Genomic DNA, 17,244 nt, shown 5'->3' with positions numbered 1-17,244 from the left:
TCTGCTCCATGGGGAGCCTGCTTCCCCGTCTCTCTGCCTGCCTCTCTACTTGTGATCTCTCTCTCTGTCAAATAAACAAAATCTTAAAAAAAAAAAAAAGTGGCCCTCCAACAAGGGCAGATGCTGAGTCTGGCCACCGGCGCTCACCCGGGTTCGCTCCCCCACAGCTGGATGGGACGGAACCCCAAGGACACGTCACCTCTCATGTTGATGACCAGCGCCCTTCGCACCATCTCCGTGATGGTCTTGACGGCGTCGCTCTGGGATGGGACGTAGGCGAGCTCCCAGGCATCGCCCGGCGGGGGGAAGCTGAAGAACAGGGGCAGCTCCCGGATGGACTGGCCGGGGTAGACGGTGGCATTGGGCACGTTTTCCGACTGGATCTTCAAGCGGAGCCAGATCAGGATCCCCGAGAACAGCAAGGGCAGGAAGAGCTCCAGGACGGTCACCAGGACCTTGCGCTTCTGGAAGAGGAAGGGGAGGCTCTGGCTCAGGGAGCACAAGGCCGGCGGCAGGGGGCTGGGCTGGGCCCGCCCTCGGGACGCCCTTCCTAGGACCCGGCCACACCAGGGCGCGTGTCTATCTGCCCTCAGGACACCCCTCCTGGGGCCCAGGCACACCGGGGCGCGCACCTACCTGCACTGTGTAGTTCTTCCAGAGCAGGAGCCCTAGCTGCCGGAGCACAGCCATCTTCAGGCTGCCTGGGAGGCTGGGGAGGCAGCCGCAGTGCACCTGGGGGCCAGGGTGGGAGACCCCCCTTCAGACACAAGGCCTCCTCCTGTGTCCCCACCTCCTGGCTGCCACCAGAGAAAGATACCGGCTCGGCTCTGTCAGCTCACGGAGAAAGTGCACTGCTAGGCAGTGGCTCGCCTCCTCCCCAGACACACCCTCAGTGACAGGCTCTAGGGGCCACATGCTGCTGGCGGGGCACTCATGCTGCTGTAAACCCACGCAGGCATCCCCTGTGGTCCGGATGAACGTGCTTCCTCCTGCGCATCGCCCCTCCCCACCAACTGGCCACCCTGGCCACGGCCACGGTCGTGGTGAAAGCAGACTTGGCTGGCAGAGAGCTGCGGGGAGGAGAGGCCCAGGAGGGGGCCCTTGCCAGCCGGGCTGACCCACGGACAGGACGTGGTAGGCAGACACATGGGCGGAACAATGGCCCCTGCTCTCCTGCCATGAACTCTCAGGACCAGTTTTTCCTGCTTTAACCATGAGGGCTGGTATGCGGCCTCCACGTGACAGCAGTCGTTTTCCTCAAGAGGAAATCTGTCCCATATCACGTAGAGGTCTTGTGTTTAAACCTGGCAGAGACACAGAGCCCCGCGTGCATGAGACACCCACCTGCTGCAGAAGGAGGTGGTCTGAATGAGTTCAGGAAGACCCCACGGCACCCGGGACACGGCTGCACCGTGGGCCCGAGGCTGCGGGCATGAAGGCTGGGGGCAGACAGGGCCGCGCCCACCCAGGGTGGGCACGAGAGTGGCGGAGGTGGCGGGCCCCTCTCCCGAGAGCTGCTGGTTCCCGACCACACGGAGGCGAGGGCACGGGGTGGGGAGTGGAGAGAGTCCCCTGGTGCTCACAGTCCTGCAAGGGGGAAGAAGCCTGTGTGATGCACCTGGGAGGGTCAGAGCTCAGCAGCCCCACGCTGTCCACCAGGCAGGTCAAGGGAGCACGACCCTTAGAGAACACAGGCACGCCGACCACACGGCTGGCCCGGAGGACCTGCCTTGAGTGAGAGCTCTTCGATTTTTTCCAAAGACCAACTTTACATTTGGACCCAATGGGTTACAAGTCATTTCCACGGAAGCTCTTTTTAAAATGAAACTCTTGCTTTTTAAGAAAAGATGTGGCCGTCCCTGTCGGATGATAGTTGCTCAGAATTCGCGTTAAAGGGTACACAGTGAATATTCGTAGAGAACATAACTGTTTTTTACAAATTAACCTCAAATATGCTTGTAATTAACCAAGTGGTTAAAATGAGAAGAGATTAAAGCTAAAGGAGAATGAAACGTTGTTAAGTAGCCACTTAATAAATGTTCCAAATTCTTCCAAAATTCACAAGGTGCATAAAGTGTCATAAAATCAGCTGTGGACAGTTCATAAACACACACAAAGTACATAAAAGGATAAAAAGAAATAAGACCCCCGAGGACCTGTGGTTTTAAAAGTTTTCTAGAAGTGGCTCAAGCCAAGAGGGGAAGGCAGTGCCTCCCTCTGGGCCCGCCATCCCCACGATGCGCCCTGGCCTGGCCAGGGTGAACCTTCTTCAATACAAAAAGGTCACAGCTCAAATAAGATCGCTGGTCAGACTTCTGGCAAAGTCTGGCCAGGAAAGGACACATCCCTGTGCTTATTCTCGTCTCTCTGTCCCGAGGAGTGCGGAGAACAGAAAGACAGACCAACCGTGTTCCCAGAGTCCCTATGAGGCCAAGCAGCACCCATGCACTAACCTGAGTCCTGGGAGAGGCTCCTGGCCGTGGTCTCCCTCTGGGGCTATGGCAGGACTGGCCGGAAGGAGGCGGCTCTGTGACCAGGACCCTGGGGTGGGGCCTGTGGGCCTCTTGAGTGCAGCGGGGTGACGGATGCCTCACGGGACATCAGGAGGGGCCTGGGACTCGCTGGCATGACTCTCCCGGCACCTCTGGGCAAAGGGACGGCGCTAGAGCATAATTTGAAAAATAAACAAAAAAACCTTTTTACCAAGTTAGAAAGTGAACAGATCGCAAGTGTGTTCCTTGAAACAGAGCAGATCTGATGACAAAGAAATACGGATGCAGGGAAACAGACTGTAGGGGATGGGTCTTTGTTCCCAACTGATACGTGGAAATATGAGGAGCTTTCCCGTTAGACGGGCTCACCCAGCCCTGGCTTCTGCCATCACCACTCTTCTTAAGCACGAAGAAAGGAAGAGGAAGGACCTGGCCCTGGTCACACAGCAAGAAAGCTACGAGCCAGGACACGTTTCTAGCCCTGTGTCATCCGAAAAGTAGTAAACCTTCATAAAATTGTATGCGTCGCTCCCACTGTGTCACGTTAGACATGAACAAGAGAAACTCTTCCCTGCGCCCCGCCATCTGCAGGGGTACCCCTCAGCCTCCTTTCAGCACCCGGCTGGCTGCCTCGTGCATGTCAGGCTGCAGCCCAAGTCCCACCGCACGCCTTACCCGCATCTGTTCTGTTTGAGCAGAAAGGAATTTAAAGGCGATTCCCAGAATTACAAAATCTAGACAGCTTTGTGGTTAAGAAAGCAAATGTACAACGGGACAGGAAGTTGAAAGTTCCTCAAAACACTTGACATTGAGGTCCAGAGTCTGCAGAAGAAGGGATGACCGCCAGGCAGAGCCAGCCCAACGCCTCCTACTCTAAGGCAAACACTCAGGAGGGGGCCACTGAGCGGCTGAGGACTTCCCCTCCAGGACTCACTTCACTCCTCCAGGGACAAAGCCAGGAAGGGAAGGGAAAGCTTCCCCCCACCCCCTCCACTCCTAAAAGGCTTGTTTGCTCACTGTTAAAATATTAAACATTACTACAAAGTGTGGAGTGTTTCAGTGTTTGCTTTTTAAGTGAACGACTGAACTAGTCCAGAGTGAGTGCGTCCTGTGGCCTATGGCCTGCTAGTTTCGGGGCGCTCTTGTGGTGACACACAGGATTCCTCCGATGAGGGCTTTTCCAGTAACTTCCATGAGTTCAAGAGGTACGGGTCGTGCCAGTGGGAAGCACCCACGGCCGCCGGGGTACACGCTCAGGGCCCGGACACCTCCACTTCCCCACCAGTGGCTTTTTCATTACTGGCCTGAACCTGTCGTCCACTGTCCACGTGCCCACACCAAACAGGGTTTTGTTTCAGCATACGAGGAACAGAGGGGCGTTAATGCTTCTAGAGAAGTTGCCCCCAAGGAGGCTCTGAGGCCAGCGAGTGGACATGGACAGGGCCCTGTGCAGGGTACGCACCCTGTTCGGTGACGAGTTCCCGTCACATCCCAAGCTCAGTGCATCTCCTTCCAGGGACGCCTGAGTCTGTCCAGGCCTGGAGGATGGCATGGGGTCTCCACGACCCCACGGTCCCACATGAGGGGTCTCCACAGAGCCAGGCCTCCACACATCACACGGCAGAAGACAAGCCCACCTCTGCCCTCTTTCCACGGACGTGGAATAGAGATAGGGCCTTACGGGTGGCGCTGGCCAGGCCTTGGTGCTTTTCCTGAGGACCGAGATTGGTGAGGACCCCGTTCAGCTGGGAAAGCATTTCCTTATCGACCCAGGGAGTCCACAACAGCGAGTGGTAGTAAAGGTCCCCATGTGTCCACTCCAGATAGGTACTTAACACTTGTGGGTGGAATCTGCAGTCTTCTATGACATGCAAGACAGAAAGGCATTGATTCCTCCCGCAGACACCTGCCCGGTGCCTGCTGTGCGCGAGGTGCTGACGGTGTGGAAATGGAAATCGTAACACACCCAACCCAAGGCGCTCACAGCCTGTGAACACGTCCGTGTACCGTGAGTGCTGTAGCCTGAGCCAGAGGAGGCAGCGTGACGTTCTGGAGAGGACAGAAGTTGTGTGTGTGTGTGCGCGTGTGTGTGTGTACACACGCACACGTGCGACACGGGGGAGGCTCTGGGAAGGCTCCGGGGAGTGGGCGACACAGGAGACCAGTGTCCAGTGTCCTGGTGGCCAGGAGGGGAGGTGAAGAGTGTGTGCGGGGAACAGCTGGTGGTTCTGAGCACCTGGTCAGGGAGCAGTGGGGAATAAGCCAGAAAGGGAAGCCAACCAAGGCCTTGGATGCTGTGCCAAGAAGTGGGGGGGAGGCTCCACACGGGCAGTAAAGCTGCTCTCCAGGTGGTTTTTTGGGGTTTGATTGTTTTCCCAGCCCATGATCTCTTCTTTCGGGGAAGGGAATTTGGGGGGGTGCAAAGGAAACATGTGAAAATGTCTATTTCAGTGGATTCTGCACAGGCAAAGTCTAAATACCAGTCCGCGCCGTACAGCATAGGCTGAAAGCAGCAGGCGCGTTTACAGAGTGTGGTGCCCGCCAGGGAGGCCCACCCCTGGCCTCCAAGCGGGCTGCGCGACACCATCTGCTGGAGGAGAGGAGTGGTGAGAAACGGCACTCATAAGTATTTTTCTCCAGAAATGAGGGGGAAGTTGGCTTTACTGATACTCAGTAAGGAGGGACTCTGGCACGCCTGCTGGCTTGTTGGCGGTCACGCACCCTGGCAGGGACAGTGGCCCTCGCCCGCTGGTTTAGTTTAAGCCTCGCATGCATCCCGGACTTCATGGGATGCAGGATAGGATGTTTGGGTGGAATGAAAACACACAAAATCACGGCTGAAGCATTATGGTACTTCGTAGGGATTTGGGATGTGACTGTGAATACCCCTGGGGACAGCAGGGGTCACCGGTCATCTTGGGACTTGGAACTTAGGACGGAAATACGTATTTTCTTTCAACGAATGTTCCAGATCTGGAGGTCCTTTTCCTTTCTCTCCACAACAACAGACCGCTGCTGCATCTCCGCTAGCTCATTTCTTTTAAGCTGAAACACTCAGTTCTGTGCCTTCAAGAAAAGGCAATGAGTGAGAGTTGCGGCTTTTCGAAACACCCTGGGCTAGGAATAGAGCATTTATGAAACGGGGTGTGCGGAGCCCGGGGCCAGCGCCATCGACAGGCACACGCACATGCACACGCCAAGAGCATCCCAAGGCCAGATGCTCCACCTGCACCAGCAGCCCCTAAACACTTAAACGCTTAGCACCGCCCACCCCGTGCCCCAGCAGCAAGCGCCCTTGCGGGACTGGCGAGGGGGAGTGAATGAAAGCCAAGTCCTGGGCTCCCAGCACAGTCTGTGTGGCTTCACGAGGGTCGTGGGGTCTATTGGCAACACTGCCAGAACCCGGGACTAAAGTAAACAGAACCCGGAACCAGACCTTCAGACAAGAACTCAGGGTTCACCAGGACTTTATAAATGGGGTCCAGGCTCGCTCACACGGCTTTCTTCGAAAAACAGCATACGGGATGGGGCGCCCAGTTGGCGCCGTCACTGGGGCGTGTGACTCTTGCTCCTGGGGATGTTGAGTTTGAGCCCATAATGGGCATACAAACTACTTTAAAAAAACTAAAACAGCCTGTGTTTTAATGACTGACCTAGTGGCAGTAATACGTTGGACAAAGTGACCGTGTTCACTTCGCTTCTTGTCCCTTTAAGAGGTCCGTATGTATGTGTGTTTCTGTGCCCATGATATTTGGTGTGGTAGTACACGGCTTTATTTTATAAATAACTAAATGAAACATATGGGGGTGCAAACTCAAATTCTCTCACACATAACAGCGTGCAAGAAAAAGCTTGTGGACAACGTATTTACACAGCGGCCCTTGCACGGATGAGGTGGGAACAAATCCCTGAGGCCTGGTCATGGTCCGGGAGCCCCAGGAGGCTGGGTTCAAGGCTGTGGTCACTTGTATCGGAGGCCCAGCCGGAGACCCGGTTTGCTGGCCTCGCGCTCACCACCACCACCTGCCCTGTCCAGGGCTGGGACAGCTGTCTCCTTGGGGTCATATGGCTCCTCACAGGGGTTGGGGGGGTGCATTTTTAAGGCAGCGGTGTGGCCCAAGGGAAGCTATGAGGAGAGATTTCCACAAAATCTGTGCCGCCTCCTGCTTTGTTCCCCCCAGCTGGAGACTCGGTCCCACTCCTGTCCTGCAAGCTGCTCTGCCTCTCTGGGTGTAGGAAAGGAGGTAATGAGGCGACTGAAGATCCCTGGGGACAGGTAACCATGGGTTTCTGCAGCAAGCGTATTACTCGGCTCCTGCAAAGGTACCAGTCTGCCTGTTGACTCCAAATCTGAGCCACTCCGGGGGACGGGGGCTGACACGCCCCATGCTTTCCCAAGGGGGCCTGGACCTCCTGGGGTTTTGTCTTCTTGCAATATCATTTCCCAGTCCAGTCCCAGTCCTGCTGTGAAGCAGGCCTGGATAACCCCAGCCCAAGGGTTCTTCACCCTGGCTGCACAACAGAATCTTCGGGGGGGGGGGAGCTTTAAGACAGAAGCTGACATCAGAGGCCCGCCCCCCGAAGATCCTGCACTCTGGCCTGGTCATGGGACCTGCCCCGGGATGCCGCCACCATGCAGCCAGGGTTGAGACCTTCTGCTCTTGTTGGAAGCCGTCCCAACAAGCTGGAAGCAGCTTCTCTGATGTCTCAAGGGGGCACTTGTCTCATTCTGTCTGATGCTACAGTTACTCATGAATCAATCATTCCCTTTAGCTCTATCCTAAGGTCCCCAAGAGCAGGGACCACATCCAGTTCATTTTTCCATCATGCCCAGAGTCTTGCCCATCCTTCTCCCCTGAGTTCTAGAATGTTTTCTTTCCCCTCCACCGACTCACTAGCAGACAAGTCTACTGTCGTCTTGGGAAGCTGGGCTGGAGAACAGACAGTCAAGTGGGGAGTCTTCCTGGGCCTTCCCAGTTTAGACTAAGTCAGAACAGGTTCCCATGAGACCGGCACATGCACCTTGTAAGGCTAGTGTTTTTTAAAAAGCCCCCGAGCTGATCTCTCCTGTTGCAAACGGCTGTCTCGTCAGCATGAGGGGAGATCACCAGAGATGGAACAATGTCATCCTGTGTGCCAAATATGATGACCGAATGTGCAATTAACAAAGAAGAAGAAGAAGAAGAGCGAGGAGATTCCCAGGGCATCCATTTTTCTTATTTTCCCTTGATGCAAACTTTCTAGAGGAAAAGAGCCTTGATCTTTTCAAGTTTACCCAAGGCAGGACCCAACTGTTCAGAACTGAATGACACCGTTGCTCAGGAGAAAAAAACCAGCCTGACTCATTTGAACCCTGCCCGGGTCCCTGCTCTGTCACGGGCTGTCAGTCACCCATTCAACAAGCGTTCCTCCATCCCCTGTTCTGTGCCAGGCTCAGGCTCTGTTCTGGGAACCCAAGCCCTGACCAGACCCAGGCTGGCCAGTAAGTGGGCTCACAGTGCAGCAGGCAGAGGGGTCAACAAACAGAAATACCCGATAAGGCAATGGGCTTTCTTTAGGCCACGTCCAAGGAAGTGAGGCGGGGGATTCTGGTTCGCAGACCAAGTGTGCACCAAGTACAGGAGACAGGCCCTGCCCTCATGAGGCTACAGGGTAGTGTGTGAATGCCGGATCCGGTGTAAACGCAAACTCACACTACGGACCCACTGACCACGGACCCCAGAGGTTACTGAGGGCTGTTGCAGGCCTCTCCACCTAGACCAAGCGTCCCCGCCTTTCTGCCCGCCGCTGAGCTCCCAACACGAGCAATGGAGCACTGGCCCCCCGATTCTGGCTCCCCGGAGTGAAGGGCTGGGCGCAGGCCGGACTCAGGGGTGGGAAGCACTCCCACCCACCCGGGAAATCTGCGCGAGGGATGAGCCAGCAGCATCCCAGTGGCCCTGTTCTGCGCTCCCGGCCTGGCGGCTGCAAGGCTCTACCGGGCGGGCGCCCCGAGTGCCTGCCTGCCGGACGAATGCCAACAGGGCCACCCTCCCGGCTCGGCACAAAGGGTGCCGCGGCGCGTCCAGCTCCAGGGTTCGCGTAGGAAGCCGCCCGCGGGGAGGGGGACACGCCCAGAGGCTCGGCCCGAGGGCAAGCGTGAGTCAGGGCGGCCTGGCGCTGCGGCCCCGCCGAGGTGCACCTGTCGGGCGGGGCGGGGCGGCGCAAGGGAGAGAGGGTGGGGGGTCCGGAGTAGGCCGGTCAAGCGGGGTGCGGCCGCGGGGGCAGGACGGCCGGGAGGTGGACGGCCCGGAGCCGCGAGCCCCGGGAGCAAGCGAGCGCGCGCGGCGGGTCCCGGCGGCACTCACCGACCCTCGGCGCCAGGGCGGCGGCGGCCGGCGCGCTGCCCTCTCGCGGGGTCCCCTGCCTCGGGCCCGGCTGCGCTCGGCCTCGCGGCGGCGGCGACACCAACAGCCCGTGCTGGTAGCGGCTGGGCAGCCAGGCGGGGAGGGGGCGCCTGCAAACAGGAGCCGGCGCTGACCCCGCAGCGCAGGCTCCTGCAGGGGGCGCGCCGGCCGGCTCGCGCGTGCGCAGTGGGCCAGCCCTGCGGGTGCCCGGCCCGCCCGACGCCCCGCCCCGCCCCGCCCCGCTCCGCCCCGCCCGCGCCTGCGCAGTGCCCCCGCGCCGCCGCACGGCCGGCAGGGGGCGCCGGACCCCAGGGCGGGGCGGGGCTGCATCCACCTGCCCTTTGGTGCGGCTGGAGCAGACGCCTGCCCTAGCCGTTCCCTCCAGCACTTCCCTTCTTTGGGCGCGGTCCCCTGTGTCGCGAGGGAGGGCGACTGGCCCCCTCGGACCTGGTGCGGACTGCCGGGCGGTGGGGAGGCCCAGGGGTGCTGGGTGGAGGGTGCGGAACTTTCTAGAAAACGGCCAGGCGGGTTGGAAGGCCCAGCATCCTGCGGTGTGTCCAGGGTCACGGGGCGGAGTTCAGAAGGGCGGGAGGGCCTGGGGGCCACGAGGCCAGGTGGGGGCCACCTGAGCTGGGAGGTCGTGGGTTAGGGTTGCTAAAATCAGAAACAGACGGAGACGAGCCTTGCGTAGCCCCTGAGCGGACAGAGCTGGTCTGGTCCTGGGGCAGAGCTTAGGGTTGCCGTGTTTCTCAGGGCTAGCCTGACCCCTGTCGCTTCTTGCTGGTGCCGCTGCGAACGATAAAACGGGAACCGTGGGCCCGGGTTGGCGGGAGGCGAGCGCCGAGAAGGGGCCGCGTTGCACCGAGCGCGCCCCGCGGTCCGGGCTGCCTGCGGTCCGGGCTGCCTGCCGCGCCCGGACGCCCCCCGCCCCGCGGGCGGGCCTGCTCTGCCAGCCGTGGTTTGGCGTGTGCACAGTCCGTGTGCCCTGACGAGGCTCAGTGACTCATTGCTTTCACGGGGGCTACTGGGGAGCTCTGCCCGGGCCGGGGCCACCTCAGACGCTAGACGCGGGGGTGGGGGGCACCTGCAGCGGAGAGGGGCCTGAAGCTGGGCTGCGGCCACCGTGGGTGGGGGAGAGTCACCTGCTGCGAAGAGGTCACGAGACCAGGCAGGGATCAGCTGGGACCCGGAGGTCCTGAGGCCAGGTTGGGGTTGGGGTCACCTGGAGATCGGTGAGGTCGCGTGGCAGGGGCGGGGCGGGACTGGGCGAGGGGCCTGGGCTGGAGTCTCGTGGGCGGCAGCGGCGCAGGGCCAGGGCCAACAGTCGCTGCGGGCCGACCCCCTCGGGTCCCCAGCGCCCGGACTGAGCGCCGCGCCAGGGGCCTAAGGCTCGGGGATCGTCCCTGTACGCTGGCTGCGTCAGCGCTTCCCGGGGCGTACTTGGGGTGGCCGCACCTGCCGTGCCCCGTGCACCTCTGCGACCAGGAGGCCGCCGATCCAACCGTAAAGTAATGACCTGAGTAGGGAAGCTTCGGTCCCTGCCACCCCAAGACCGCGGATTAGCGATAGAGGGTCTCCCTGTTACCGGCGGAAGCGGTGCTGTTTACCTGGGCTTTTGTTGGCCTCTTTTCCCTCTGTCTCCTTCACCAGAAGGTGGGCTCCATGAGGAAAGGGACTTGTCTAGCTCACCGGGACATCTCAGGGTCCTGGAGTGCCTGGCAGAGAGGAGGCACTCGGTAAATATTTGTTGAATGAGGGGTCAGATGTCCTGGCTTTGCTCTGGACCGGCCCCTGGACTAGTGTGGGCGTGTCTTTTGACAGCTCTGAGCTGCCATCTCCTGTTCCTCAAGTTAGGATGCTAATAGACTAGTAATAGTACCAAACTCAGAAGGATTTTGTTTTCGGGTCAAATGGGAAAATGAGTAAAAGCTTATCCCGATGCCTGACACATAAGCACTAAGGAAGTGGTAGTCCCAGGTGAGCCTAGCAGGGACTTACCAGCCTGGTCTTCACGGAGCAGACAGCCGTGAAGCAAATAAAACCCCCAAACCCAGCAATGGAAAACCCAACTGAAAACAGTTATAGTCGAGGTGGAGGAGTGGATTATTAATGTGTGGCGAGCATCTTAAAATACCATCTCTTCCCATCATCGCTCACAGCCCTCACCCCCGCCCCCAGCCCAGGTTTCTGCTCAGAAACTCTATGAACCTCGCTGACTGGCGTCTTCCTCACTCTTTCCTCTTTCAGTAACCAATCTTTGTCATCTCCAACTCATACTGGTTCCACCTTGCAATTTCCCCACAGCCCTTCTAAACCTGGAAGGGTTCTGCATGACCCAATCCAGGAACGGAGCGGGACTGGGTCAGACTTCCCTCAGATGGAAGGTGAAGGTGCGGACCAGGAGGAAGGACTGCGCTGACCGAGAGAGACGCCTACAGAATAGTGACTGAACCTTTGTTCTTGACCTTGTTAGGGTGCTTGTGTGGTAATTATGATTAGTCACCGCAGTCATGAACCTAGAGGGTACAAGGCCACTGGCAAAGGAAGACGTTCTGTAGGCTCCAGACACGTGGTCACAAACGACAGCCCACAAGGGGTGAGCCCTTCGGATGGATCCTCAACAGTCACTCTTTTGCTCAAGGCTCACTAAACCTAGACGGTGTAGCTGGTATTCTTCCAAGTGGAGGCCCAGTTAAGGGGCATAATTTATCCAAAGTCACATAGTAGATGTGGGACTGGAGCCCAGGTGTTCCGATGTTCGGACTCCTGGACTCCTGACAGTCTCTGGGAGGTAAATTACTCACACTCACATACTGTGAAAACCTGCCAGGTCATTCATTACAGCGGATACTCCTTGGGGTTCCCGTGGCTCAGACATTTCTCAAGATTGATGTCAAAAATTAAGGTTATGCTCAAGGAAAACATAGGGCTTTACAAAAGGCAGTAAACCTTGTCATTGCAGAAGTTGGCTGACATATTTAGATATACACTTGTACAGGGGCACCTGGGTGGCTCAGTGGGTTAAAGCCTCTGCGTTCAGCTTGGGCTGTGATCCCAAGGTCCTGGGATCGAGCCCTGTATCGGGCTCTCTGCTCAGCAGGAACCTGCTTTCCTCTCTCTGCCTGCCTCTCTGCCTACTTGTGATCTCTGTCTGTCAAATAAATAAAATCTTAAAAAAAAAAAAAGATATACACTTGTACAGGGGCGCCTGCGTGGCTCAGTGGGTTAAAGCCTCTGCCTTCGGCTTGGGTCGTGATCCCAGGGTCCTGGGATCGAGCCCCGTATCGGGCTCTCTGCTCAGCAGGAACCTGCTTTCCTCTCTCTGCCTGCCTCTCTGCCTACTTGTGATCTCTGTCTGTCAAATAAATAAAATCTTAAAAAAAAAAAGATATACACTTGTACACCCTCTATGCTTTTTAAAAATGGAACCAATATGTCAGCTCCTGTTTCTTTTGCAAGGACACAAATACTATCTCCCTTTCCATCTGTATCTGTCTGTGCTTATAGATATGTACGTTCTTGTACAGCAGTGCCCACGTTGGTGGTATTCAATACAGAATTTCAGAAGACAGCTTCTCTGATTGTTTCCATAGGAGCAATGTTATAATTGGAGGCTTCGTTCTAGACCAAGGGCTGTACATATACTCCTTCATTCAGTGATGGAGAGGCATTAATATTGTAGTGGTTAAAACTGCTTATGGACTCTGGCCACACAGCCTCGAACTGAATCCCAGTCCTTAATGCCTCACGTAACCTCTTCGTGCCTTGGTTCCCTTGCCTAAAGCAGGCAGCACATAGTACTCACTTCATGGGATTGCCGTGAGGATTCAAAGCTTGGAAACATAAGGAATGCTTCAGAAATGCTCGGCACTTAGCAAGGTGCCAGTTCCTAGTTTTGGGGAGGTTTTGAGTAAAGCCTTCTGTAATAATTTGTATATAGGTTTTGTATAAGAGATATTATTTGTGTCTGTTTGAAAGTAAAAATGCCCATTTTATTTCAGTAACAATTTAGGGATAGGATCTTTGAATTGTATGGAAGTGTGTGTTTAGCTTTATTATAAAACGTAAGAAACACACTGCTGCACTATTTTGCATTGCCCCATTGATTTATTTATAAGAGTTCCCGTCGCTCTGTAACTTTGCCATCACTGAAAAAATATTTTTTCCCAGCCATTCGAGTAGCTGGTTGTGGTATTTTATTGTGGTTTGAATTTGCTTTTCCCAGTGACATAATGCTGAACATCTTTTCCTGGGTTTATTTGCCATACATACATCCTCTTCGGGCCAGCATCTTTTGAAATTGGGTGTTAATTTTCTTACTGTTGAGTTTTGAGAGTTTTATATATTCTGGTTAGAGCTCCTTTGTCAGGTAAGCAACTTGCAAATATTTTCCCCCAGTCTGTGCCTTGTTTTCCCACCCTGTTAATCTTTGGCAGAGAAAAAGATTCTAATTTTAAACTGATTTTTCTTTTATGCTTTTCGTGTCGTATCTCAGGAAGCTTTGCTTAATCCAAGGACATAGGGATGTTCTCCTGGAGGGTTTTTTTTTTTTTTTTTATTCCTAGAAGTTTCAGAATTTGAGGTTTCGCACTTAGGTCTATGCTGTATTTTGATCTGATTTTGTATAATGGATTGAGGTATTGATCAATGGTTTTTTTTTTTTTCCCCCATACATGATACCATCTGTCCCACCACCCTCTGTTAAAAAGATAATTCTTTTTCCATTGAATTTCACCTTTGTCAAAAATTGACCATATTGGTGAACCTCTCTTTTTTAACTCTTTTGTTCCACTGGTCTGCGTGTGATTTTAGTCTGGGCTTTGGCACGCTCTTTCTGTAAAGGGTTGGAGGGCAAATGCTTAAGGCTTTGCATGCCAAGAGGCAAATTTCAGGGTATCATACACATCCTTGTTATATGAGACATTAATTTATATTAATTTAAAAGTAATTTAAATTAATAATTATATTAACTTATTATATGTTTTCCAAAAAATTATTTAAGACATTAATATAATAATTGAATATAACTTTCTCTTTGCAACATAGATCTACTCATGAGAACAACGGAGTTCTTTTTTATGGGTTAATGTATTGCTTTGCCAGGGTTCAAAGATAGTACTCCCTACCATCAGAATCTGTTGTACACGCTTGTCTGTCACTGTGGACCGGTCACGAGATTTTGTGTGTCTCACCTTGACTGTGACTTCAGTTGACTGTCATCATGGCTTGAAAGCTTTGATCGAACCCCGTTAGACTCCTCTCCATAACTTGCCTTGTTGCCCGTCGTGCATTACAGATAAGTCCCAGCCGGCTGAAGGTGAGATGGAGGGTCCTTAGTCACATAATTACACCGATTTTAAAATAATGAAAATTTCCAGGGCGCCTGCATGGCTCAGTGGGTTGGGCCTCTTGCCTTCAGTTCAGGTCAGGATCACAGGATCCTGGGATCGAGCCCTGCATCGGGCTCTCTGCTCAGCAGGGAGCCTGCTTCCTCCTCTTTCTCTCTGCCTGTCTCTGCCTGCTTGTGATCTCTCTCTCTCTCTGTCAAATAAATAAATAAATTCTTTAAAAAATAATGAAAATTTCCTTTGCATGTACACTGAGGTCTGGAAAACACTGCTGGAGCTGTCATCTGAGCTTGGAAGATGTTGCTTGTTTTGTCATCAAAACAATCATATGACAGAAGAAGTCTCACCCAATGGGCACGGTAGGGGCTAAATTCAGAGCTATTCCGTGCTTGGTCGCTGTGGTTGAGGGCAGTTCTCCCAGCCATTGGTTTGCAAGCTGGGCTGCAGTGGGCTGCGTTTGCCCAGGGGCCATAGTTGTCCTGCCTAGGCTTCAGCTAAGTCTATATTGTCTTAGTTAGTGTAGTGTTAATGAGGCAGGAGGTATCTCCCAGTTCTGTTCCTCTTTCAGTATGATTTTGGCTATTTTAGTCCCTTTGCCATTCCGTGGGAATTTTAAAGTCACCTTGTTGATGTCCGTCATTGATACTGTAGAGATTTTGACTGGGATTGCACTGAATCTAAAAATCACTTTGGGGGAACTGAAGTCTTTGTACATCCGCCTACAGTCCATGAGTATGGTATATCTTCCCATTTATTTCATTTTTAAAAAACTTTCATTAACGTTCTTTCGTCTAGATTCTGGACATATTTTGTTGAATGTACTTCTAAGTATTTCATTTTATTGATATTATCACAAATGATACCTTGAAAAAAACTTTGGTTTTCCGCTTGTTCCTTGCTAGTATATAGAAATACAACTGACTTTTGTATATTGACCTCATCTCCTGGGACCTTGCTAAACTCACCTATCAGTTGGAGAATTTTTTTTTGTAGATTTCTTGGGAAAATCATGATATTTGAGAGTAGAGACACTTTTCTTCTTACATTATTATTATTATTATCGTCATTATATGCCTTCCTTGTAATGTTTTTGTCTGGCTTTTGTATCAAGGTAATGCTGACCTCATAATATGAGTTGGGAAGTAGCTTACTTCTTCTACTTCGTGGAAGAGATTGTGTAGAATTTGTATCATTTCTTCCTTAGATGTTTGTTAGAATTTGCCAATAAAACCATCTGAGTCATGGTTTCTGTCTTGGGATGCTTTTAAATACAAATATAATTTCTTTAGCAGATAAAAGACTTTCAGGCTACCTATTTCCTCTTGAGTGAATTTGGATAGCTTATGTCTTTCCGGGAATTGGTTTCACATAGGTAGTAGAACATAGAGAAATCAGTGCTGTTACTGATAATATTCAGTTAATTTGAAATGTTTTCTTTATCCTGTTCTAAGTTCCCATGAATACTTTGGTGTATATATAGATTCTTCTTTTTTTTTTTTTTTGATTCTTCTTTTTTTTTTTTATTGAGCTGTTACTGTCCTAGTATGATATTCTTTTTTTTTTTTTAAGATTTTATTTATTTATTTGACGGACAGAGATCAGAAGTAGGCAGAGAGAGAGAAAGGAGGAAGCAGGCTCTCCGTGGAGCGGACAGCCCGATGCAGGGCTCGATCCCAGGACCCTGGGACCACGACCCGAGCCGAAGGCAGAGACTTTAACCCACTGAGCCACCCAGGCGCCCCTAGTATGATATTCTTTTAATTAATGAAGTTATATAACAACAAATTTAATAATGTGGATATTTTCTGGTTGTTATCTGTCCCTTTCAGAATTTTCTTGCCTGATTTCATACTTTTGGGCTTCCTGTGGATTTCTGAATCAGTTTTTTAAAAATCTTGTTGAAATCTTTATTGGTGCTATGTAAAATTTGTAGATTTATTTAGGAGAATTAAAATCTTCATACTGACTCTTCCTTTGCAGTGATATGTCTCCCCGGGGACACCCTGATGGCTGGTTGGTTAAGTGTACATCTCTTGATTTGGCTCAGGTCATGATCTCAGGGATGTTAGATCAAGCCCCATGTTGGGCTGGGCGTGGAGCCTCCTTAAGAGTCTCCCTCTGCCCCTGCCCCTCCACCCCTCTACGCCTCCACTGCTTGCTCTAAGTTTGTTTTTTTGTTTTTTTGTTTTTTTGTTTTTTTTTTTTTGTCATAGAGAAGCGAGAGCAAGCACAGGCAGACAGAGTGGCAGGCAGAGGCAGAAGCAGGCTCCCTGCCAAGTAAGGAGCCCGATGTGGGACTCGATCCCAGGACGCTGGGATCATGACCTGAGCCGAAGGCAGCTGCTTAACCAACTGAGCCACCCAGGCGTCCCTTGCTCTAAGTTTTTAATACTTGTTTATTTATTTGGAAGGGAGAGAGAGAGTGCGCACACACGTGTGCACAGGTGAATGTGGGGGAGGCAGAGAGGGAGACCTGCATGGCCCTGCATTTGTATATGTAATATCAGTGTGTTATAAGCAAGCCTTTTCTAAGGTTAAAAAGAGAGAGAGAGATCCAGGAATACTTGGTGGATTTTATCAAATGCCTTGTTGGAATTTATTGACACAATAATATGTTTTGAATCTTTTGACCAGTAAATACGGGGAATTACACCAACACATCTCATGATAGTGAAAACAGTGAATGATTCCTGTATTTCTGGGATGGATTTCCCGTTTGTTCATGGTGTTTTATTCCTCTCATGGACCTCATCAAGGGCTTTTCTCTCTTTTCTTCAGTGGCAACGAGTTGTAGTTTTTTTGTTTGGGTGGTGGATTGGTTGATTATAAATGCCATCCTTCTCAGAGTTTGGGATCACTGTTATGGTAACAGGTTTTTAAGTACCGGACGTTTTCTGGCTTTACGTTTATAGATCAGATCGAGTAGCATCAGAACAAACTGTTCCTTGCAGTTGAAAACGACTCACCCATTTGAGTTATTACTGCTTGTCCTTCTCTGCAGGCTCTTGGACAACTTTC

The 17,244-nt window shown here is 52.7% G+C and overlaps 2 protein-coding genes across 7 annotated transcripts in view; one reads left to right on the top strand and one right to left on the bottom strand.

Moving 5' to 3' along the window:
* ABCA3 (ATP binding cassette subfamily A member 3) overlaps nt 1-8,951 on the bottom strand; it is a 38,514-nt gene extending 29,563 nt beyond the window's left edge. For 2 of the 4 annotated variants that reach the window (XR_004281740.1, XM_032327079.1), the window contains exons 1-5: nt 8,840-8,951; nt 2,454-2,662; nt 1,345-1,587; nt 637-732; nt 200-464 (exon numbers count right to left, since the gene is read on the bottom strand). Coding sequence is in view for 3 of the 4 variants with exons in the window: in XM_032327079.1 (XP_032182970.1) it covers nt 200-464; nt 637-690 (319 nt within the window). In the remaining variant the exon portion in view is untranslated. Of the gene's footprint in view, nt 1-199; nt 465-636; nt 798-1,344; nt 1,588-2,453; nt 2,663-3,167; nt 3,242-8,839 lie in introns of those variants that run through there. The other 2 variants (XM_032327078.1, XM_032327077.1) reach the window with 2 other exon arrangements.
* Nucleotides 8,952-9,159: 208 nt separating this feature from the next.
* LOC116580620 (ATP-binding cassette sub-family A member 17-like) overlaps nt 9,160-17,244 on the top strand; it is a 68,757-nt gene continuing 60,672 nt past the window's right edge. The window contains exon 1 of one of the 3 annotated variants that reach the window (XM_032327074.1): nt 9,160-10,386. Coding sequence is in view for 1 of the 3 variants with exons in the window: in XM_032327073.1 (XP_032182964.1) it covers nt 14,577-14,585 (9 nt within the window). In the remaining 2 variants the exon portion in view is untranslated. Of the gene's footprint in view, nt 10,615-14,420; nt 14,586-17,244 lie in introns of those variants that run through there. The other 2 variants (XM_032327075.1, XM_032327073.1) reach the window with 2 other exon arrangements.

This window comes from Mustela erminea, chromosome 20 (genome assembly GCF_009829155.1).
Source record: "Mustela erminea isolate mMusErm1 chromosome 20, mMusErm1.Pri, whole genome shotgun sequence".
Classification (NCBI taxonomy): domain Eukaryota; kingdom Metazoa; phylum Chordata; class Mammalia; order Carnivora; family Mustelidae; genus Mustela; species Mustela erminea.
Note: the sequence above shows the minus strand (reverse complement) of the source record. Positions and strands in the feature narration are given on the sequence as shown.